The 25,192-nt window shown below is 40.5% G+C and overlaps 1 protein-coding gene across 1 annotated transcript; it reads right to left on the bottom strand.

Moving 5' to 3' along the window:
• Positions 1–898: 898 nt before the first annotated feature.
• LOC124146130 (sushi, von Willebrand factor type A, EGF and pentraxin domain-containing protein 1-like) lies at positions 899–23,162 on the bottom strand. Its single transcript, XM_046516257.2, has 11 exons — positions 22,821–23,162; positions 20,648–20,753; positions 13,394–13,570; positions 12,252–12,428; positions 11,828–12,004; positions 11,031–11,207; positions 10,287–10,463; positions 8,295–8,515; positions 7,579–7,736; positions 3,299–3,474; positions 899–3,120 (listed from the first exon to the last, which is right to left on the bottom strand). Exons 1-11 carry the CDS (start codon positions 23,115–23,117, stop codon positions 3,065–3,067), a joined length of 1,899 nt encoding a protein of 632 aa, XP_046372213.2. The 5' UTR covers positions 23,118–23,162; the 3' UTR covers positions 899–3,064.
• Between the last annotated feature and the right edge of the window lie 2,030 nt (positions 23,163–25,192).

The raw sequence follows: 25,192 nt of genomic DNA, 5'->3' as shown, positions 1-25,192 counted from the left end.
TTAAAAGCGGCGTTCAACCCAACTCACTCACTCACTCCAAGATCAACTTGTGAATGTATTACACAAGTAATACATTCAATTCTCCTTGAGGCAACTTTAACGAACATGGAATTGAGTTAGATTTTGTTACAAAACATTAGTGACTTTCTATGTGACAGTTCAAATCAAACATACAACGTTTCTCACTTGATAAAATTACCCACTTCAGTATCTACATCTGATTTCTACTCTAGTGAATAAACACTGTGAATATACTTGTCAACCATACCCTTTACATCACTTGCTTGATAACGGTGTTAGAACCTACACGGAAACGTCGCTCCTAATTGTAATAAAGAAGTTGTTTGTACATTAATCTTATCCTTACTTAGCATACTTAATGTCCAAAATATATTGCTACATAGCCCAGAAGAACGAGGTGTTGCGTGGTTTGGATTTCAATAGCACGTGGTTGAAATGTACAGGCAATAGGCAGGTGTGGTGACTCCCCCCGAGATCCGATTTAAAAGTCGGAAAAAGATTTAAACAAATCACTTAAAGTGATTACATAATCAACAACACTGGTTCCTGTTAGTACACCAACTTCTAAATGCCCATCAAAGAAGTTATTAAGTATGCTAATAAATTAAGAGACAAAATCCTGTCGTCAGAAATAAAAACAATGCTTGATTGCACAAACGGAAATCGATACATCCATTGACTTATTTACCGATGCCATCCTCCAAACTGCCGATTTCAAGAACAAAAGGACACAAATCTAAAACTTATATGTAACCAGCCCTGGTTTCGTGATGATTGGGCCAATGTTAAAGCAAACACTGAGAGATTACTTAAAGATTACAATGCTATATTATCCAACGTAACAAATATAACGAATCACTTTGAATATAGAATAACATACATGTGAAAGACTAAAATGCTAGCAAATATTAATAATTCTAAGGACTTGGAATACATTTGAGAAAAATACTAAAAGTAATACACAAAGTAAACCGGTGCTCTTGCGCGAATGGTTCTCTTTTTTAGGAATGTGTTCCAAGAATGTGATATAAATATGAATGAAGAATCTACAGATTCTCATATTGATTTTGACTTTGATGATATGAGTACGATACTTGACTCGTCCATCACAAAACAAGACATTTGTGAAGCCATTGCCAGACAGATGACATGTGAAGCTGCGGGTGAGGAATTCTTTAAAACATCTATGGATATATTGGTACGGTATATTCAGCTGCTATTAAATGTTTTTTAAATAAGGTATTATTATTCCAGTACATAAAAAGGTGCTAATTTAAATCATAATAATCACAGAAGAATTTCGTTGTTAGTTTCATTTTGTAAATTATCTACATCTATTTTGAATTCAAAATTATCTTTCTGGGCTATTTCTTATGATAAAATCATCAAGTCCAAAGCAGGCTTCAGGAAGGAATATTTTATTCTTCAGTCTGTGATGCAGCATTTCTTCTAAAACGCGTAAAAAATATATACTATGTTTGTGGATTTTAAAAAGGCATTCGATTTTGTTGACAGAACAAAGCTATGATTCATATTAAAATGTAGGTGGACAGGGGGTTCCCAAAGATGTTACATGAACTCGAATCCCTGTATGAATGTGTGAAAGTTTGTGTTCGTGTAAACAATAATTTATCAGAAACCTTGGATTGTTGATTAGGCCTTAGACAAGGCTGTGTTATGGGCCAATTGTTATTTTCGGTGTTTATTTATGAATTGCCATTACAGATAGAACCTTCCTGTTCACCAGCTACACAGTTACATCATGATATCATCATGATATCATACAACTTATTATTATTTGCTGATGATTCATTGTCCCCATCGCTGACATAGTATTTGGGTTGTCAAAACGTAGAACAAAGAAATAGCAGTAAAAAGGGCAGCGACTTGAATGTGTTCCCACTTTGGACTATTATTTTCTAGGTCATTATCATAGTATGTTCACGTTAAAAAAATTAAAAGCACAGCGGTAGACACTCCTATGTTGTGTGTTTAAATCTTTATATATATTTTTTTTTAAATCCAATGAATTGTTCCTTTACAATATTTTATTACAAAATACGTCCTATTTTATTATACGGTTCTGAAGTGTTGGGTGTTGATATTTGGGATGAAATAGAAATAAAATGTTTGCTTGTAAGAGGTTCTTGTTTGTAAAGCAATCACCATCAAATAATGTGGTCAGGGGTGAACGTGGAAGGTACTCTATGTATGTAAATTTATATATGTTTTCAAACGTCTGATCAAATATTGTTATAAGATGACCATTATGCCAGAATCTAGATTGGTAAAGAAATGTGGCCTTCACTGCGTAATGAATAGAGACTGCTTGCTAGCGCAAGGAACACAAAACGGCATTACCAGTCGGTTTCCACTTTTTTCCCACGCTAACATCGCTGTATCAAAACATTCCTCATCGCGAAATCGGCCTTTAATTTGAAGAAAGGACACTATTGTTTCATGAACAAGTACATCCCCACACAACACAATACCCCTTTTAACGTCCTCAATACACCGAGAAAACCAGAAATGTCACTTCATTGCCATACAGATTAATGCACTGTAAACAAAAAGAAATGACTACGCACTGTCACGTCACAGCCACAGCTCGGTCTGTAGCTAGGATTTCGATATGCATACGCGCTGGCGGTGGGATCAGGGCAGTTGTTTGTTGCTATTTAGATAAAAATGAAATCACATATGACTTTCTTTCGGGTGTAAATATGTACTTTGTATTATAATTTAACACAATTCAAAACGTTTTGTTTAATAGCTTTCCTTAACGATGTTACGTTTATCCATTTCTGCAAAGGTGTATCTACCTTTGAGACTTGCACTTTCAATAGATTTGAACTTCTTAGCCATATCCCCTTGTTTTTTGTTTTTTTGAAATTCCGATTCACGGGCACAAAGAAACAAATCAGCAAGAAGAGGGGCACAATTTGTGTCCACGGAGATGCCTATTTCTTACCTTGATGTCTTAATAATGTTTTTAGATTGTAAAATCGAAAATCGTTAAGTCTCTGTTACAAAAAGTGTGATATCACCCTGAGTGTTGTTGTTTCGCCAGTATTGCCATAACATCGCCGGATTCAAAGTCTGAAAATCAATAATTAATTCATTTAATATCTATTTATATAGATCAAACGCTCTTGCAAGGTGGTTGCACAAACGCGCTTCCATCATAGATAATTCTGTCGTTACTTATAAATTCATTTCGGTTGTTTAAATAATTGTCAATTTAGGTTGAAATAATTTCTTTTTTTTTCATACTTACCTGCACATAATGACTCAGACGTTCCGGCACTGTACAAAATATGTGGTACAGAAGTATATTGTTCCCAAGGGCAAGGATTGTTGTCTGGTTTATCTATGACAGCAAGCCACCCCTTGTCCGCCGGACAGCCCCCATAGTAGTGGTTTATCTGAAACCGTCGGTTAGTCGTGCCGTCCCTTAAAACAAAGAAGAGAAGAATATACGATACAATGTGATTACCAACACAACTGGCAACATCATACAATTACTACTCAAACAGACGTACCCGTGAAAATCCGGGTTAGAACAGGTCTTCAGCAACCCATGCTTGCCGTAAAAGGCGACTATGCTTGTCGTAAGAGGCAACTAACGAGATCGGGTGGTCAGGCTCGCTGACTTGGTTGATGCATGTCATCGTATCGCAATTGAGTAGATCGATGCTCATGATGTCAATCACTGGATTGTCTGGTCAAGAATCGATTATTTACAGACCGCCGTTATATAGCTGGAATATTGCCGAGTGCGGCGATAAACAACAAACATATAAACCTAAGCAGACACCATTACATGTAAAACAGTCAACTTTTTATGTAAAACAAATGGGTACAACATTTGAGAAAAAAGGTTAATATTTAATACTGAAATATGTCAATGCTTCAAACCTTACACATCCCTCGTGGGTCTAACAATTTGCTCGATGCTATCGCGTTGGCCCTCCATTAGAAGCATCTCTAGTCCAATACATCAGTGAAATAATCAATGCACCACAACACGACAAGGGCGCTTATTACATCACATTGTCTCAACGAATATAGTAACACTTTCTCATTTTATATCTTTTACTTGCCCATGAAGAGATCACCCAATTAATAAACATACAGCTGTATTACACATTGTGTAATACCAAAATGCGTGCTTATGTACTCTCGGAACACGGTTCACGAACAAATATTGAAAGCTCTCAACATCCCTTGGCTTATTCAACGACATTGCGTGTGGAGATGATAGATCACTGAGAGGAGCTTATGCACACACGATGACCCCAGCAACCTTGTTACTAGGTTGACGTCACATGGCATTGTTTCGCCGATGGATCTTGCAACAAAAATCCACAAATTACGTCGTCGGGTATTGTGCCGTGATTGTAAACATTGAGGTGCAAGGCCCCGTTCCACAGGGCGATTTATTGTAGCGCAACGACAGTCGTTAGTCGAAGTTAAAGTATGTGAGTTGCGATAACATTAGCGCTACGATAATTTTGTGGAACGGACGCCTGAATTTTAAAGGTGGACCGTTGTATGGTATTAAAAGCATACGTTTCAACCTTTGACGTGTCTGAAGTATTATTCTGTTAAACTCAATTGGATTATGCCTCTGGGGCACCAGAAAGACCTTTACACATTGTATCCATGTGGGAATCAAACCCGGGTCTTCGGTGTGACGAGCTAACGCTTTAACCACTAGTCTACCCCACCGCCCCCTAGTTACATTAAAGGCAAGGTATTGTATGGATGGCATCGTCTTTATTCTTTTATGATGTGATGAACTCATTTTGGTATATATCCTTATACCGTTATCAAGCAACAGTCAAAGGTATAGGGATTTCTACCGAAACGTCGCTTCATACTGGAATAAAGAAGTCAATATACATAAAAATAGCTTGCCTTTATCGTTACTGATCAACTTCTAAAACTCCAGTCAACCAGATAGGGTAAGTTACTTACATACTGGCATAATGTATCTGCAATATTGCGGCACAAGCCAGATCACTTTTCGTTTACACATGAAGACACCAATGTTCTTGGGATAAAAGTTCTATTTCTAGGTTGATTTAACATCACGTGTATTTGCTAAAGGAAGATTGGCTGACTTCAGAGTTCAATATTCCTCTTAATAATTCCTCTGATTGACGCCTTACCACGATAACCTGATACCACAGTAAGATGTACGCTTACCTTCATGCCCCCTACGACGATTTGTTAACTTGTTTAGATTTTCTCTTTCCTTTTAAGGTAAATGTCACTTCATCTGTCTTGCATAAATTAATTTACTATAACAGTAATACTCCTCTAACAAAGGATTTCATAATAAATGTACATAAATTATCTAAGGTGTTTTTTTTTTCAATTGTAAATCCAGATTTTTATTTACTTAAGCGTTTATAATTCAAGCTTAACATATCGTTTATAGTTTCAACAAAATCAGTAAATGCGCTATCGTGCCACTGGATTGTCTGGTCAAGACTCGGTTGTTTACAGGCCGCTGCCACATGGCAGGAGTACTGCTGTGCCGCGTCAGACAACAAAGGAACACTCACTTTTTATGCAAATTGTTGTTGAGTTTCTTGTGCTACCGGTAGGACATGACATGCTTACCCTTTTCAGGAACACCTGGTGTCATCACTGATTTTCAGTGATCCATTTATTTTGTTTTCACCGCTATTTTGCCTTTCGCGCTCAGGGGAATCGGGTTTCGGCAGATAATCGTGACTTGTTCTTGTCTGTCTGTCTTGTCTTTTATATTTATAGGGGATAGTAGGAATAATCAAGACATATCTTCTGATCTATATGGTATTGGCAAATGGAAATGATATGATCATGTCTAGTGGGAAATAGGCGATCAGATGTATTGCGTTCCAATGGTTGGTGTGATGAGATGGTGACGTACTAGGTCGTTAAAGAGGTAGGGGGTTAATTTCGACATTTGTACTTTGCAGCCAACGTCACATATGCCGGGTCAAACCAACTGTTGATCAGACATGCACGAATGCTTCTGATGAGTCGGGGGCGGTCGGGTAGCCTAGTGGTTAAAGCGTTCGCTCGTCACGCCGAAGACCCGGGTTCGATTCCCGACATGGGTACAATGTGTGAAGCCAATTTCTGGAGTCCCCCGCCGTGATATTGCTGGAATATTGCTTAAAGCGGCGTAAAACCAAACTCACTCACTCACTCTGATGAGTCGACAGATGTAAGCTTGAATCATCTTGTTCCACTCATCAGTGAGAGAAATACTGAGGTCATTGAGAGTGGTTGGTGGATTATGATGTTGACGTACAATGACGTGCAAGACGTGTTCAGTTAGGGAAAGGTCCGGACTGAGTGCTGGCCATGGAATGACATGGATGTTTAGTGAGTGAGTGAGTTTGGTTTTAAGCCGCTTTTAGCAACATTCCAGCAATATCACGGCGGGGGACACTTGAAATGGGCTTCACACATTGTACCCATGTCGGGATTCGAACCCGGGTCTTCGGCTTGACGAGCGAATGCTTTAACCACTAGGCTACCCGACCACCCCCCATGGATGTTTAGCTGTAGGGGGAATTGAGTCATAATCCTGGAACGACGAGCATGTGCATCATCATCTTGAAAAATGAAACGTTGCCGAACACGTTGTGCAAAGGGCACCACGAGTGGAGCAATGATGTTCTCAGTATTGACCTGTGACTCAACTATTCGTGCATAGTATATTCAAGATGCTACCCCAAACTCTGTGTACAAATGTCTCATTGTACCAAATTGAGACAAAGATATTACCAGACGAGATAGATTCTGCGATATATTTGATTCGTACCATGTTTTTGTTTGTTGTTTAACGGTGCACTCAGCAATATTCCTGCTACATGACGGCGGGCTGTAAAAAATCGACTCTGGACCAGAGAATCCAATGATTGTTATCATGAGCCACGATCTATGCAATTGGGATAAGACGACTGGCATCAACCAAGTCAGAGAGTCCGACCACCCGATCAAGATTATGCTCAAGCGTTGACGTTTTATATTCTGTGACGTCATAGATCAAATATCCTATTAAGGTACATTGTAAGTTTGGAGAATACATTTTAAGTTTGGTAATTACATGTATTTTAGGACATATGTACATGTTTGTTTCATATTTCTTATTTTATTATATATACAATCACAGTATATATACTACTGTATAAAATATTTATTCTAGAATGTATGTAAACACCACTACTTTACTCAACGCTTTTTTCGAGAAACCTCAAACTGATGACGACAGTGTTCAGATCTTCTTGTTACCAAACAACAAAGCAGGTTATTGTTGGCCATTTAAATTTAACCATGCGATACTGCCGGTCGTTACTCGGATACCACCGATTGAATTTCATCATAAAAATTCTACGTGATACCATACACTGAAAAAAAGAAAATCTGAATGTAATCTGAATGTAAGTTCATTAGAGTATAAACCTTTATGTAGTGAGGGCCTGTTGAAAATATTATTCATTATTTCTAAATAGAACAAAGTGAACTGGAAATGAGTTTAATGAATGATCCTACCCTGTGATACTGAACCGATTTTGAGGCAAAGACATCAAGTCTGTCCAGGTAGAATTGATGACGTGGCTTGATGAAAACCAACTGGTTTTCGTGGTCCCAACTCCATCAAAAAGAACCTCTGCTTTGACAGTGTTCCCTTTTAAAATGATAACTTTGACCTGAAAATATAAGCTGGATTGGATGACGATGACCTCTTGGGGACACATACGATGAATGTGACAAATATAATCACAACTATTTGTAAAAAACACTTTATTCCTTATTCATTCATCATAAATGATATCATATGTTACCTCTTCCTTTTGCTGTGGGGGGCACGGGTGGCCCAGTTATCTAAGGCGCCGCGATTCGCTGTGCAGAGTTGCGTCCCTTGATTGTGGGTTCGAATCCCGGTTCGCCCCGATTATGTTTCTAGTTTTGTCAGCACCATGCCCGTGCTCGTGGGTTTCACCGAAGTGGTAAACGTCTGAGACCTGCATCACTTCGGGCTTTCCTCCCACATTAAGCTGACACGCCGTGATAAAACTGGAATACTGTTAAAAGTGGCGTTAAACCAAACTCACTCACTCACTCACTCACTTTTGCTGTGCTCTGCTCCATATCATTATGGAAAGACAAGCACTATTTATTAATATCTCATCTATTTGCCAGTCATTTTTTCTATGAGGAGACTTTCGGTTCCTACGCAGATGTGTCTTATGAATATTATGCAATACCTGTTCAATATTTGCGGTTTCCCATGTAGTTACCAGTTTACTTTTAAAGTGCATGTCACACGGAAGTGACGTATCAAGGGTCATACATCCGGGCTGCAAATTCCCAGGGACGGCCGGATGATCATGGTATATGAGGTCATCCATCCACACATCGTAGGGCGAAACGTTGACGTCGGCTGTGACTCGAAGCAGTAAAATCCAGCCACCAATTGATTGAGTGTCTAAAACCAAATACATGTTTTATTAAACCTGCAACTGTATGTCGGTGTATGGCAATTTGAATATTTCATGACAAAGAGAAACAATATTTACTTCGAACTGTGGCAATCTCATTAAAATCAGACCTTAGTTCTCGCTACCGCTAAACAAAGATCTGAGGACATCCCAGTAGGGGTCACGTCAGAACGACCTTTCATCCGACCAATCAAAGCATCGCTTACCAGATCATGAAAGTGACAGTCGGAACGTGCTTTCTAATCATGCATCCTCGAAAACTTTAACACGGGTATTCCGAACGATAGTTACGGGTTTAACGACTGAAACCATACAATCTAGACCATCTATTACCCATTCCAGAATTTTTTTTGTTCAGGTTTTAAATCGAGAATTTGTCAAAATATGTTTCGAAGCGTAGTCGCCAATTTGAAATTAGTGCCGTAGAGCACGAGAAAGCTGCCTTCTGATTGGTCATTCCATTTGGCGGTCAAAGTTCGAGCAAGGTCGGCCTGACGCGACCCGTAATGTGATGTCCTCAGATCTTTGTTTAGCGGTAGCGAGGACTAAGATCTGATTTTAATGAGATTGAATCTGTGGAAAATTAACAATTGCCGCATACTTGTGAAGATACAAATTTCCTTAATTTCACTGCATTCGTCAGTGCCTTTAGGTAGTCTCGCAATTGTAACATGCAGGGATGTTATTGAAATGTTATTTGTATGATTCTAAATGAATGTGCACGTGTTTGGGTCGAATACTTCAAAGGAGAAAACAAGTAATCAATAAAAAATACCTAAAAACCTTGGCACAGTTCCATAAAATCAATACCACGATAACCACACGTCAATGTAAAACGACAAGGATACAGGGTGGCCCTAACGAATAACGATCATGAGATATAACACTGTATGAAACGCTTAAGTGTTAAGTAAATAAATGTAAACCTTGAGGTCAGCATCAATACAAGCAGACCGTATCTGCAAAGATCATCCGAACTAGAAACTAAGGGGACCGCCTCATCTGTTTCATATTTAGATCTATGCATAAAGATTCAGAGTGACAAAGCACTCTCCACGAGAATGTATGATAAGAGGGGTGACATGATTTTTCTTTCCAATGGTCAACTTAAGCTCAAGTAGCTTATCAAGCTTTTGGTGTCCGCATTTCACAACATTTGAGGTACAATCGAGCATGCTCACATTCAAGGCCTTTAGTAAAGCTTTCAAAAAGTGTTATGGTTGACATTTAAAGACAAATCTCCAACTTTGACGCACCAGTGACGGAAAAATGTCCGATGCAATTGCCTAGGTTGACTTGTACCATATATGTTCCCGTGTTCTTTGAAGTGAACAATTGACCTGCCTTTGCATGTGTTTGTGACGGGTGCCACCGGTGATGCAGGATACGCTCACCTTTTTGCGAACACATGGTATCATCCATATGTGATAGTGACTGTTTATGATACGGAAGAGATTTCTTGTGGCAATGGAAATGGCTTTGTCGCTTGTTTTACATCATTGGTGTGTTTCGTGGTTTTACACAGCAGTCAACAAATTTTCCAGAAATATCAGAGTCAGGGCCAGATAAACCAGTGATTAATATTATGAGCATCTTACGCCGTCGGGGTACACGACGACGTGCAATCAACCTTTTCACCGATCCTGTCAGCATATCAAAACAACGGTTGCCACATTTCTCAAATGGGATTAGCATTTTGTATCTTTTCCTTTTAAAAAACCCAAACAATGTCTATTTTTCCCCAAAACGGTTACTCACTTTTCTTACACACAGGTACCCCGATCCACTGTCCACGTTCATCACAAACACCCGTGTTATCACCATCATATTGATCCGTATCATTGACACATGTGACTGTGACCTGGGATCCAAATACCGTGCTATTGTAGGAAAGGAGCCTGTTTTCGGCGTTAGGGACAAGTCCGCAATCAACCACTGAATGGAGAAATGAATAATATATACATTGATGTCGCTAACAGAGAAACCAGTTACCTATTCCGATCTGGAATGATGTAAATGATTCAACATTAGTTCAACAAGTGTTTATAGTAACACCATATATATTTTCAGATTAAGAACACTATGGAGCCAGTTGGTCGCCACTGAATGAGTGAGTATGGTTTTAAGACGCCTTTTAGCAATATCACGACTAGGAACACCGGAAATCGGCTTCACACATTGTGGTAATGTGGGGTATCGAACCTACGACGTTTTACCCACAAGGCCACCCAAAATCCCTGTTTCGCAACTGATATGTACAGATATGTTTCTATTTCAGTTACCTGAGCAACAACAGCTGATTAAGAAGAATCCTGCTTGAATATAATTTTAATGGTTCATGGAACAACCTTTGGTTCTGAATTCTTAGTTTAATATTACCACATATACACATATATCTCGTGTATGGAAAGAAACACCCCCAAATAAGAACCACTATGCCTGCTCTGGGAGAACAGATGTTCACATTCAACACAAGAAAGATCAGGAAAAAACATAGTTCACCTTTACAAATTCCTGTAACATTTTCCCAGTCGCCGCCTGCTGTGCAAGATACGCTGTTGTTGCTACCAGAGAAGTTGAAGCCAGAGTTGCATATCGCATGGCCGAGAGATCCGTAGGTTGTGGTGTTGTAGTTAATACTGCCACCAGGAATAGACCCCGGAACTCCACACTCGACCACTGAAAAGAAATTTCCACTTGAATGTCGAGCGTTATTTGGAGGGGGAGGGGGGCGTTTGTGGCCCCTTCACATTAATCAGGTTCTTTTCTCATGCAATAATAACAAGTATTTGAGATGAACCACACTGTAAGGAGCAATTATGTCATTATATAAGCTAGCTACGCGATAAATCGCGTTCTAAATATGATACCGATGATACCGTTTCAATGGTCTCTTTCATTTCTAGATCAGGTGGGTTATCAGTGGAATGGAATTGGCTATTTGACCTTTATTGAACAATATAAAATCATCGATATACCTGATACTAAAATCAACTGTACGATGCCATTAATTCAAACAGTGTAGCCGTCCCATGAATGTTTCTTGCGGCTATATAAATGTAGGTACGAGCCATGTTGAAATTGATTATGCTTCAGTCTCACAATAATACACATAGTTTGTCAGTTTTGCTATTGCCTGTCTGCTTAATGGTTCTGAATTATTAGTTTAATATTACCACATATACACATATATCTCGTGTATTGAAAGAAACACCTCCAAATAAGAACCATTATGCCTGCTCTGGGAGAACAGATGTTCACATTCAACACAAGAAAGATCAGGAAAAAACATAGTTTACCTTTACAAATTCCTGTAACATTTTCCCAGTCGCCGCCTGCTGTGCAAGATACGCTGTTGTTGCTGCCAGAGAAGTTGAAGCCAGAGTTGCATATTGCATGGCCGAGAGATCCGTAGGTTGTGGTGCTGTAGTTAATACTGCCACCAGGAATAGACCCTGGAACTCCACAGTCGACAACTGAAAAGAAATTTCCACTTGAATTTCGAGTGTTATTTAGAGGGGGCGCAGTATTTCAGTCTTGCCATGGCCTGTCTGCTTAATGTGGGATGTGTATTGTGCCAAGGAGACCTACGACCACCGGAATGGCGGTACCAAACTGGAAGCATAAATAATCATGTAGAATCTGGGATTCATAACCACGACCTTCGAATTGTGGCTCATCACACGGACATCTCAAGAAAGATCAGGAAAAAACATAGATCACCTTTACAAATTCCAGAAACGTTTTCCCAGTCGCCGCCTGCTGTGCAAGATACGCTGTTACTGCTACCAGAGAAGTTGAAGCCAGAGTTGCATATTGCATGGCCGAGAGATCCGTAGGTTGTGGTGCTGTAGCTAAAACTGCCACCAGGAATAGACCCCGGAACTCCACAGTCGACAACTGAAAAGAAATTTCCACTTGATTGGTTGGTTGGTTTGTTGTTTAACGCCGCACTCAGCAATATTACAGCTATATGACGGCGGTCTGTAGATAATCGAGTCTGGACCAGACAATCCAGTGATTGACATCATGAGCATCGAACCACGTAATTGGGAACGATGACATGTATCAACCAAGTCAGCGAGCCTGACCACCCGATCCCGTTAGTCGCCTTTTACGACAAGCAAAGTCGCCTTTTACGGCAAGTATGGGTTGCTGAAGACCTGTTCTAACCGGAAATCTTCACGGGTCAATTTCCACTTGAATGTCGAGTGTTATTTGGAGGGCAGGTTGGGGGTGGGGTGGGGTGGGGGGTGCAGTATTTCAGTCTTGCCATGGCCTGTCTGCTTTATGTGGGATGTTTATTGCACCAAGGAGACCTACGGACACCGGAATGGTGGTACCAACCTGGGATCATAAACAGTCAGGGAGAATCTGGGATTCATAACCACGACCTTCGAATTGTGGCTCATCAAACGGACGTGACCTTTCAGAACGATTGGTCCGTCTCTTGCCCCTACACGTTAATCACGTTCTTTTCTCATGCAAGAATAACAACTATTTTAGATCAACCATATTGTAAGAAGCATTTATGTCATTATATATGATAGCTACGCGATAAATCGCAAAGAACAATGAAGAACGAAACGTGGTTTATTTCACAATAAAACATAGTTCAATCATGACGTCATTTCTGTAGATTCGAATATGCGCTCGAAACTTAATGACGTTTATTGAACGACGTTATTTTTTAGAGGGGAGTGTCTGGCGAGTTGTTGCTGGGCAACCCAGATAAACGCGACTATAAACAACTCCCACTCGTCATTTATTTCTTAAATAAAGTGTATACCGCTTTATATAAATAATATGTATCTAGCTACCATTAATACCAGATGACGACATATGGTCAAAGAAGTTATACTTACTTTTGCACGAACCGTTCAACGTTTCCCACCGCCCTTCAGCCGAACACGTTACGTGCTTTGAAGAACCCGATAGATTGTAACCGCTGTTGCAAATGGCAGTACCGAGGGAGGTATAGGTCGTAGTGTTGTACACGAAAACACCGTTGTGTAATGGTTCAGGAGGGCCACAGTCGACCACTAAAATAGATTCAGTTAGACGATTTATAATGCATAAAAGTGTGTATGAGTGAGTGAGTATGGTTGTACGCCGCTTTTAGCAATATTCCAGCAATATCACGGCGGGGGTCACCAGAAATGGGCTTCACACATTGTACCCATGTCGGGAATCGAACCCGGGTCTTCGGCGTGACGAGCGAACGCTTTAACCACTAGGCTACCCGACCGACCCACATGAAAGTGAGTGAATCTATCAGGAAGTATAATGAATATGTATAATTAAAAAGAAAGAATGGTCAAGATACATTATAGCATGTTTGTGAATATTTATGAAGCGAGAAATAACCAAAAAGCTACTACTACTATATCAATTTTTATCGCTAATGCCACATATTTGGAAATACCCTCCACATGTCTACCATTCAACCTTTTGAAAGCTTACTCGGGTCTTGAATGTTGTAACCTTGATCAAACAACTTTTGAGCATGAATCGTATGACGCTCTATGAAATCTTGGTAGTTCTTACCTCAAAGTTGTGAATTTTGCTCGACAAAAAGGGAAAGTAGACTATTGGAAAGGTGAAGTCATCTGTTGTGTCATAGTTGGGACAGTTTTGTTTTCGATCTGAATCTTTATGCAAAGTTCTAAATATGATACCGATTTCTAGATCAGGTTGGTTATCAGTGGAATGGAATTGGCTATTTGACCTTTATTGCACAACATAAAATCATCGATATACCTGATGCTAAAATCCACTGTACGACGCCATTAATTCCATTGTATTGGTAATGACATGTATGCAATTGCCCTCTAGGTAAAAATCAATAAAAGTCAACTTCAAATTCAAACAGTGTAGCCGTCCCATGAATGTTTCTTGCGGCTATATAAAGAGAGGATTCATCACGAGTGTTTTTTAATATGGGAAATATCAACCGAGTCTTAGTTAATCGGTATTTGCCGAGCCTTTGGCGAGGCAAATACCGATTAACGGGACGAGGTTGATATTTCCCATATTAAAAAACACGAGTAATGAATTCTATTTATCATTTTCACATTTTTGCTTCCCAATTAAGGAATGATTACATTAAACATTAACATCAGCAACTTGTCGAAATCTTACGTATAGATCGTGCGTAGTGATACATGTTTTCCATAGCCGTGTAAACCAAAAAAAACCAACCTCTTAACTCCTTTATGGCATATTCCTTCGCTGAGAAAAAAAGTTCCTCGGATTATTTTAAACAAAATACTTGAACAGATTTTTGCAGAATAATTGAAATAATGTCTCCAACATCAAAGGTATCCATGTTGTTTGTATAACACCTACTCACGTTCACCGGCGAAAAAAGTCCCACTTCCGGTTATCTAATTTGCATATCTTATTTGCATACTTATGTCATTGGGGTATGACATACATGTTTTTATGTCATAAGCTTATGTCATGGATAAATGCTTTAGTTAAATGATAAATGTAGGTACTGGCCAAGTTGAAATTGATTATGCTTCAGTCTTACAATTGGACACATAGTATGTCAAACTGGTACCATTAATTGTATATACCTGAGTTTGAACATTTAATTTGTCAAATCGTTAAGACATATTAAGATAAATAATCGAATCTTGCGTGACGCATCAGTCAGCACTGTTCCAGATCACCCGAATCTTACTGAGTGTGCATTCGACAAATAGCGACGGAATGCATGGACAACATCCCATGCCGTCTGTGTGGGATGACAGCTGAATCAAAGAGTCTGATCCAAACTTTAACCAGCTCCTACAACCAGCAAGAGGTACTGTTGGCCTACTCTGACCGGGATGTCCACAGGATGCAAGCAACATCACAACGCAAGCACACATCGTTTTTAATTCGACGAAACCTAACGTTTTAACATCTACACGTACATGTACTGAATATATGTTTCTTGCCACGTATTCCACAACACGGTTTTTGCTGATGATCAGTTTGACGAAACCTAACGTTTTAACATCTACACGTACAAATACTGAATATATATTGCCACGTATTCCACAACACGGTGTTTGCTTATGATCAGTTTGACGAAACCTAACGTTTTAACATCTACACGTACAAATACTGAATATATATTACCACGTATTCCACAACACGGCGTTTGCTGATGATCAGTTTGACGAAACCTAACGTTTTAACATCTACACGTACAAATACTGAATATATATTACCACGTATTCCACAACACGGTGTTTGCTGATGATCAGTTTGACGAAACCTAACGTTTTAACATCTACACGTACATATACTGAATATATATTACCACGTATTCCACAACACGGTGTTTCCTGATGATAGGTTTGACGAAAATCGTTTGTTGAAATTGTAAATTTGTCAAGAGTTTACTCTGTTGAGAAAACAACGTGTAGATACAAGTGGAATACAAAATGCAGCCTACACTACCCTTTTACGGTACTGGAGGCAGGACGAATCTTTTCTACAATGCATTGAACCGTTTCCTTTTCTAATTTGTGTAGCCAAGAGTTCCTTGATTTCTGATACAATTTAGTAAGTCCATGAAATAAAGATAGGGTTAAGAGAACGTGACAAGTGTTATTCAAATTAGCAAAGATGTTGTTTTTAAATGTAACTTTATCATCTCTATACATGGCTCATCGTATAATTGCTCATCTATAAACGTATTTCAAATATCTTCCAAGAGGATTACGTTCTCAGATACAGTCAAGAGGATCATTTTTCCACAATACCTGGGTCGTATCCACAGAAGCAACAGAGCACGAAATCGATAACTGTTTTTCAGCGAATGCCGTCAGGTAACTGAATTGCTGAGTGCAACGTTCAACATCAGACAAACAAAGCTAAATGTTGATGTCACTGGTTGTGTTTGTTTCTTAAATTGAAAGTTGCAGCATAATCAAGATCCATGGCTGCTACCTCAACATAATCTCCTCCGAGGTCTACACACTTCTGCCAACGATGCTGGAGTGCCTGGATCCCACTGTTGAAGAAGGCTTCTTCCTGGTTGTGTACAAAGTTCACCACAGCAGAATTGTCGTAATCGTCATTTGCACAGTCCTTGCCAGACTGTTCTCTCAATAAATTTAGTCTGATTCCAAACGACTTAAATTATCACGAGAGAAGATGAACCCGGATCGTTTCTGATAAGGACTCAGAACCCAGCATTTCAGAACCTTTCAAATTGTCATGCCTACATTCCTCAGAATGTTCGCTAACTCTCTCGTGAGATACCCAAGGTGCTGTCTGTGTACCTTTCAAATTATCATTCCCACTTCATTCCTCAGAATGTTCGCTAACTCTCTCGTGAGATACCAACGGTACTGTCTGTGTACCTTTCAAATTGTCATGCCTACATTCCTCAGAATGTTCGCTAACTCTCTCGTGAGATACCCAAGGTACTGTCCGTGTACCTTTCAAATTGTCATGCCTACATTCCTCAGAATGTTCGCTAACTCTCTCGTGAGATACCCAAGGTACTGTCTGTGTACCTTTCAAATTGTCATGCCCACATTCCTCAGAATGTTCGCTAACTCTCTCGTGAGATACCCAAGGTGCTGTCTGTGTACCTTTCAAATTATCATTCCCACTTCATTCCTCAGAATGTTCGCTAACTCTCTCGTGAGATACCCAAGGTACTATCCGTGTACCTTTCAAATTGTCATGCCTACATTCCTCAGAATGTTCGCTAACTCTCTCGTGAGATACCCAAGGTACTGTCTGTGTACCTTTCAAATTGTCATGCCTACATTCCTCAGAATGTTCGCTAACTCTCTCGTGAGATACCCAAGGTGCTGTCTGTGTACCTTTCAAATTATCATTCCCACTTCATTCCTCAGAATGTTCGCTAACTCTCTCGTGAGATACCCAAGGTACTGTCCGTGTACCTTTCAAATTGTCATGCCTACATTCCTCAGAATGTTCGCTAACTCTCTCGTGAGATACCCAAGGTACTGTCTGTGTACCTTTCAAATTGTCATGCCCACATTCCTCAGAATGTTCGCTAACTCTCTCGTGAGATACCCAAGGTGCTGTCTGTGTACCTTTCAAATTATCATTCCCACTTCATTCCTCAGAATGTTCGCTAACTCTCTCGTGAGATACCCAAGGTACTGTCCGTGTACCTTTCAAATTGTCATGCCTACATTCCTCAGAATGTTCGCTAACTCTCTCGTGAGATACCCAAGGTACTGTCTGTGTACCTTTCAAATTGTCATGCCCACTTCATTCCTCAGAATGTTCGGTAACTCTCTCGTGAAATACCCAAGGTGCTGTCTGTGTACCTTTCAAATTGTCATGCCCTCTTTCTTCAGAATGTTCGCTAACTCTCTCGTGAAATACCCACGGTACTGTCTGTGTACTTTTCAAATTGTCATTCCCACTTCATTCCTCAGAATGTTCGCTAACTCTCTCGTGAGATACCCACGGTACTGTCTGTGTACCTTTCAAATTGTCATGCCCACTTCATTCCTCAGAATGTTCGCTAACTCTCTCGTGAGATACCCACGGTACTGTCTGTGTACCTTTCAAGTTGTCATGCCCTCTTTCCTCAGAATGTTCGCTAACTCTCTCGTGAGATACCCACGGTACTGTCTGTGTGACGTGTGGTGAGGCGTCGATCATATAACATCATATAAATTATTTTATCAGCATGATCCTTAGTGGCAATTTAAAGTCTTCCTGGTCATGGATCATCTTCGAGGCTCTCTCTTCCCATCTTGACTTCCGTTGCCCTTCTTTAAACAGTGGCAGAGGAAGGAGCTTCATCTCCTAAAGTTGACACCTTGTCTGCATGGATATCTGTTATTAGCCCTTTCAGTTGGAGATCATTGATAACAGCGCGGTAGCCAATTTGTTCAATTTATTTCAACAGAAAGTACCTAGTCACTTAATGCAAAATATACTGCCCGGTTGTGTATTTACTCGTAGTTCAGATGTAAACTTTAAAAATGAAAAGTATGATTATTAATAAATGCAAATTGTTAAGTGTGTGCGCTGTACATCCTTCGCAGTTTGCTTCAAAACTTTTCAGTCATCCCTCGTAAGTCTTACATAAACATTGTCATGCTATGGTGATCTCTACCGGGAACTCTTTTTGTCAGGAAAGCTGACACACCTTAAATATTTGATTGTCTCCTTCCTCTTTGTATGTACGCCTACTCCATGTGCGAACTGTTTTTTTATATACACAAACCATTTGAATGGATATACTTTTATTGTCGGGTGCATAAAAAAAAATTAAAAAAATATGGATCAGAATTGTATCTTTAAATGAACATATATTTTTATATATAATTTAAATCTAAACATTCATATCAATATGCGTTCCAAACTTATTCCTGTATAGGTCATGCATAAATCATATGAAAAGGTTATATTAGAATCCTTCTGAACTCTGGTAACATTTAACGTATGAGTGAGTGAGTGAGTGAGTGAGTGAGTGAGTGAGTTTGGTTTTACGCCACTTTTTGCAATATTCCAGCAATATCACGGAGGGGGACACCAGAAATGGTAACATATAAAAAGTAGAATATAAATACATTGTATAACATTGCAAATACATAAATATATTTTGAATGTATCAAGTCTACAATACTTGTATAATCAGTTTTACATAATTAGGACCTGCTGAAAGTGCAGTGTGAGGTAATTCTTCATCTGTGTCCGCTGAAGCGTTGTTGAGAGTGTGGTTCCGGACAAAAACTCCATGAGTGAGTGAGTTGGGTTTAATGCCGCTATTAACAGTATTCCAGATATATCGCGGCGTGTCAGCTTAATGTGGGAGGAAAGCCCGAGGTGATACAGGTCTCAGACGTTTACCACTTCGGTGAAAGCCACGAGCACGGGTATGGTGCTGACAAACCTAGACACATAATTGGGGAGAACCGGAATTCGAACCCACAATCATAGGTTTCTGGCGTGCCCAAGGGACGCAACTCTGCACAGCGAATCGCGGCGCCTTAGACGACTGGGCCACCCGTGCCCCCCAAAACTCCATGAGTGATACGCATACCTGTACATGATCATGAACACGCTTCTTAGTGCACGCAGATCTGTCTACGGTTGGTTTTTCAGGCGAAATATATATTTATTTAAGATGACTGGCTGACCTTATCACTGAGATGTTATAAATTCAGCACTTTGGATTTGCCATGTTGTATTGTGTGTGAGGTGACATGGGGGTTTAACGTCGCGTCCAAGATTATTGCACTTAGATAGCGACGTGCATGTACGTGTGTGACTGCTTGTACTGGTCCGGACTGATGCCGATTTATAGTGCTAGCTCACTGAGATACCATTCCGCAGTTTAACATAAATACCCCACTCAGACACAGACTCCGAGCCGACCAGTCCTTGTTTTAGCCCCTTAATGCCGAGCGCCAGTCAGGGTAACAACAAGTACCATCTTTTAACGTCTTTTGGTTTGACGCGGCCGTGGATCTATCTCCGGGCGAACGCTCTACAAATAGACCACGAAGGCGGTCTTGTATTGTGTGTCTATGTTAATGGTGACATGTATATACTCTATGCTTTTTTCCTCTAAACAAAACTTACATCTTCTTAAATGAATTAATTAAGTATTGTCACCGTGGATCACTTTTTCTCATGTCACGGTCCAGTGCCGCTATGTCCCTCGACTTTATTTTCCGGCACCGCTCGGTAATCTCCGAGTAGCATACCGAGATATGACGAAACAACTACACGCCCAAACTTCACCGTTAACGTTTGGGTGAGTGAATATGGTTTTACGCCGCTTTTAGCAATATTCCAGCAATATCACGGCGGGGGACACCAGAAATTGGCTTCACACATTGTACTCATGTCGAGAATCGAACCCGGGTTTTCGGCGTGACGATCGAAAGCTTTAACCACTAGGTTATAATTACCCGAATTACCCCCGTTAATGTTTGATTAACTTTGTTTCTCTTTGTAAACTTCCAAACACACACATGTCCGTTTTTCAAATCTTGCAGAAATCACAGAGTGAAACATCTTAAAAACCTCATATGCGTTTCTTTTTGTAGGGAAAACATTTTTTTTTTAACGGAAAGATCGATCTCTTAAAAAACTGAACTTTGTAACAAACTCACCAATTAAAGGTGATGATGCCTCCCCGGCTAGACACGCATACTCATTGGCTGCATATACACACCGCGTGCCTGGAGGGCAGTCTGCACATGCGTCAACACCATCAACCTTAAAGGAAGAATTCATTAATTATCTATTGGGTTTCAACCAAAGGTAGGGTTTTACTCCGTGGGCACGCCAGAAACCTATGATTGTGGGATCGAATCCCGGTTCGACCCGATTATGTTTCTAGGTTTGTCAGCACCATACCCGTGCTCGTGGGTTTCACCGAAGTGGTCAACGTCTGAGACCTGCATCACTTCGGGCTTTCCTCCCCCATAAAGCTTACACGCCGTGATATAACTGTAATACTGTTAAAAGCGGCGTTAAACCCAACTCACTCACTCACAGTACTAGATCAAAACTGCCCCGTAACCACTTACGAACGAAACCAGAGAATGATCGCCCAGTAGCAAATCGCCTCGTAAACGGTCTAACGAAGCCTGAGGGTGAAGACTCATGACTTTGGTTTTATACGGGAGCGCGGACGTTGGAGAGAACAACCTCTCATGGTCAGCCGGGGCAAAGCAATCACCTGGGGGAGCTATAACAAGTGCGTTTGTTAACATAGGAAAACTGGGATAGCAAACTAACTACTATACCCATATGAAGGATGCGTGTACCAAAGTTAAGCGCTGAACATAACTATCCAATGGTACTACTGACGATTTATGACCAGTTATGTACAATTATTGAGGTGGCAAAATGATTACAAATACATGAGAAATATCAAGAAAGTACCAGAAAATCGCGCTACAATGTGGTGAGGTGAAATGGGGTTTAACGTCGCGTCCAAGATTATTGCACTTACATAGCGACGTGCATGTACGTGTGTGTGTTTGTGTGGCTGCTTGTACTAGTCCGGACTGATGCCGATTTATAGTGCTAGCTCACTGAGATATCATGCCGCAGTTTAACATGAATACCCAACTCAGACACAGTATACTGACTCCGAGCCGACCAGTCCTTGTTTTAGCCCCTTAATGCCGAGCGCCAGACGGGGGTAACAACTAGAACCATCTTTTAACGTCTTTTGGTATGACGCGGCGGGGATCGAACCCGAACCTTCCGCTCTCCGGGCGGACGCTCTACCACTAGACCACGGAGGCGGTGCGCTACAATGTGAAAATTATTGTCACATATATGAAATAACATATATCAAATCAATACATGGTACAAGTTTGCCATTAAATCACAAGATAATAGTGAAGTTACCATTTAAGGTCGCATCGGCATTATTTTAGCGGCAGCAAGAGAATTAATATAGGGGTCAACTAATTCTTTAATTCTTTAACAAGGAAAGCAAAGCAGTACTTGAAAATCAAATAGTACGTAAAAGTATGTAAAACATGTGTTTAAATATATGTATTAGGAACCGCTAGATATAAGTAATTATTCATAAAACCAAAATAGTATGTAGTGTAATCTCGTAATGATTTTGAAAAATAATTCGAGGTATCCGTCAAGGTTTCAGTTTCTCCTTTCAGAGCAACAGTCTACCCCCCACCCCCTCCCTCCCAACCACATACACATACACCCACCACCCCCAAGTATTAAATGTTTGTGTCATGACATCATGGTATTGTGTTGAGCGAATATCAGACAGGTTCATTGAATTTCAAAATTTAAAGATTTTAAAATGGTATAACAATTTACGCATAGAGATAGATGTCAGTCAGATAAACATCCATTGAACCTGGATCTCATTTGAATAAAGTCACACGTGACAACTTTCATTTAATAAGGAGCGTGTAAGAATCTGCAGTTGTTATTGTGTAGTGACTTGTTTATGTTTTAAGATGTATTAAGCGTAATATGCATTTGTGCACATATTGATACAATTCACATCTACTTAAACCCGTATAGATCCGGGGTAGAATAGGTCTTCAGCAACCCATGCTTGCGTAAAAGGCGATTATGCTTGTCGTAAGAGACGACTAACGGGATCGGAGGATCAGGCTCGCTGACTTGGTGGATGCATGTCATCGTATCCCAATTACGTAGGTCGATGCTCATGATGTCAATCACTGGATTGCCTGGTCAAGACTCGATTATTTACAGACCACCGTCATATAGCTGGAATATTGCTGAGTGCGGCGTTAAACAACAAACAAACAAACAAACACACACACTTACTTTACAGTTCTTCTCAAGGAGGTATTTCACCTGTGATGACGCAGCATCGTAGCCATGATCAAATGTGTTCAGATCACAAAACCCATTTTTGAAATCATAATTCAGCGATATGCATTTTGCGTCTCGGCGACATGCAGTCTCGCACTGGATCACATTTTTCACTATCATCCTCTGAGATGGAAACAGAACTGGTTCAATAGACGGTTTCAATAACAGTCTGCTTCCACACCGATAGCAGCAACAGAAAGGGACGACTGTTGTAAAAATCCAGAAAACGAGATCGGCACCGATACGCATCCTAGTCCTGAGAGCTGAATACGCTGAATACGTCTACACTCCATCTACACTCTTAATTATACGAACAACTGACGCAGGGCAAGTTCGCTGAACAAATAAACGTCAGTGTCTGTATATTTCTTTCACAGTATTGAACCGGTACGCTGAGTGTATATCTGCTGTTTCACAAAAACTATTGATTAAATTTATCAATTTATTTCCTACTCTTGAACACACTCAAAGAAAACCCGAAACAGTTAAACAAATACTTGTATGTCGACATCTGTAAGATTGTTAAGAATGCTGTCGTTGCCGTGGTTTCTGTAACATTTTCAGCATAAGAAGCTGACTCATTATTTGATCATTCATTATAGCCGAGGTGTTCTAGTGATCAGCGTGAGATATATAGCATTGGGACTAGTTATGAAGGATACATACGGGTGATGGAGTGAGTTTGGTTTCAATAGGAAATGAGTTCAAACACGCGTTCTTGTCAGATGAAGAGAAAGAGAAAAGGGGTTTCTGGAAGTTGAACTACATGACAAATATTTGAATGAGTTGGGCTTGCGCCACGTTTAGTATTATTCCAACAATGTTACGGCAGGGGGCATCAGACTTCTCACTTATGTGGGGAATCGAACCCGGACATTCGGCGTGACGAGTGAACGCTTAAACTGCTAGGCCACCCCGCCGCCGGAATCGGGTTTCGGCAGATAATCATGACTTGTTCTTGTCTGTTGTTGGTTTTATATTTATAGGGGATAGTAGGAATAATCAAGACATATCTTCTGATCTATATGGTATTGGCAAAAGGAAATGATATGATCATGTCTAGTGGGAAGTAGACGATCAGATGTATTGCGTTCCAATGGTTGGTGTGATGAGATGGTGACGTACTAGGTCGTTAAAGGGGTAGGGGGTTAATTTCGACATTTGTACTTTGCAGCCAACGTCACATATGCCGGGTCAATCCAACTCTGTTGATCAGACATGCACGAATGCTTCTGATGAGTCGGGGGCGGTCGGGTAGCCTAGTGGTTAAAGCGTTCGCTCGTCACGCCGAAGACCCGGGTTCGATTCCTGACATGGGTACAATGTGTGAAGCCCATTTCTGGTGTCCCTGTCGTGATATTGCTGGAATATTGCTAAAAGCGACGTAAAACCATTCTCACTCACTCACTCACTCACTCATGACTTTCCTCCGTGGTCTAGTGGATAGATCGGAAGACCGGTGGTTCGATCCCTGGCGGCATCACACCAAAAGATGTTAAAAGATGCTACTTGCTGTTAAAACAAGGACTGGTCGGCTCGGAGTCGGAGTACGTTATTCCGGCTGTATCGTGAGCGTACCCACACAGCCCATACACCCTAACCCAACCCATCTCCACACACCACAGAATATGTTTATTTGTTTGTTTGTTGTTTAACGACACACCCTCAGCAATATTACAGCTGTATGACGGCGATCTGTAAACATTCGAGTCTGGGCGACACAATCCAATATCATGTACATCGATCAACGCAATTGACCTGCATCAACCAAGTCAGCGAGCCTGACCACCCGATCCCGTAAGTTGCCTTTTACGACAAGCATAGTCACCTTTTACGGCAAGTATGGGTTGCTGAAGACCTATTCTACCCCGAATATTCACGGGTCCTTCGCAATCGGGACAAGAGCCTGACCACCCGATCCCGTCTGTCGCCTTTTACGGCTAGCATGGGTTGCTGAAGACATATTCTACCCCAGATCTTCACGGGTGCACATAATATTGTACGACTTGAACGAATATGCAGTATTAAACACGTGCCCATTGCAGTCCTGATCATAACGCAAAGGAACACACAAGCACATGGGACCTCATTGTCGATGCTATTCCACGTACTACCATATCGAATTGCTTTGTTCGGCGATGACGTCGTCAAGTGTATTTGAATTACCTTCCTTTTTTGAAACAGTATCGTAGGATACTAATTCACCTGCATACGTTTGCGCATGTGAATTGTCTGGAGCTGGGAGACCTATTCCTTTACGGAATCCCCACTGCTGTACGTGTATACTTGATGTGTTATTGTTTACCGTTGAGGCCCATTACACA

This window comes from Haliotis rufescens, unplaced genomic scaffold, assembly GCF_023055435.1.
Source record: "Haliotis rufescens isolate VD_foot unplaced genomic scaffold, xgHalRufe1.0.p SCAF_68, whole genome shotgun sequence".
Lineage (NCBI taxonomy): Eukaryota > Metazoa > Mollusca > Gastropoda > Lepetellida > Haliotidae > Haliotis > Haliotis rufescens.
Note: the sequence above shows the minus strand (reverse complement) of the source record. Positions and strands in the feature narration are given on the sequence as shown.

What these genes read in the sequence shown, in the direction of transcription:
- LOC124146130 (XM_046516257.2), bottom strand. Translation starts at nt 23,117, where the DNA reads ATGCGTATCGGTGCCGATCTCGTTTTCTGGATTTTTACAACAGTCGTC. An exon ending in GGCATCATCACCTTTAATTG is followed by an intron (nt 13,571 to 20,647) that starts GTGAGTTTGTTA and finishes AATCTATTTTAG; the next exon opens with TGGTCGACTGTGGCCCTCCT. An exon ending in AAACCGCAAATATTGAACAG is followed by an intron (nt 7,737 to 8,294) that starts GTATTGCATAAT and finishes TTATATTTTCAG; the next exon opens with GTCAAAGTTATCATTTTAAA.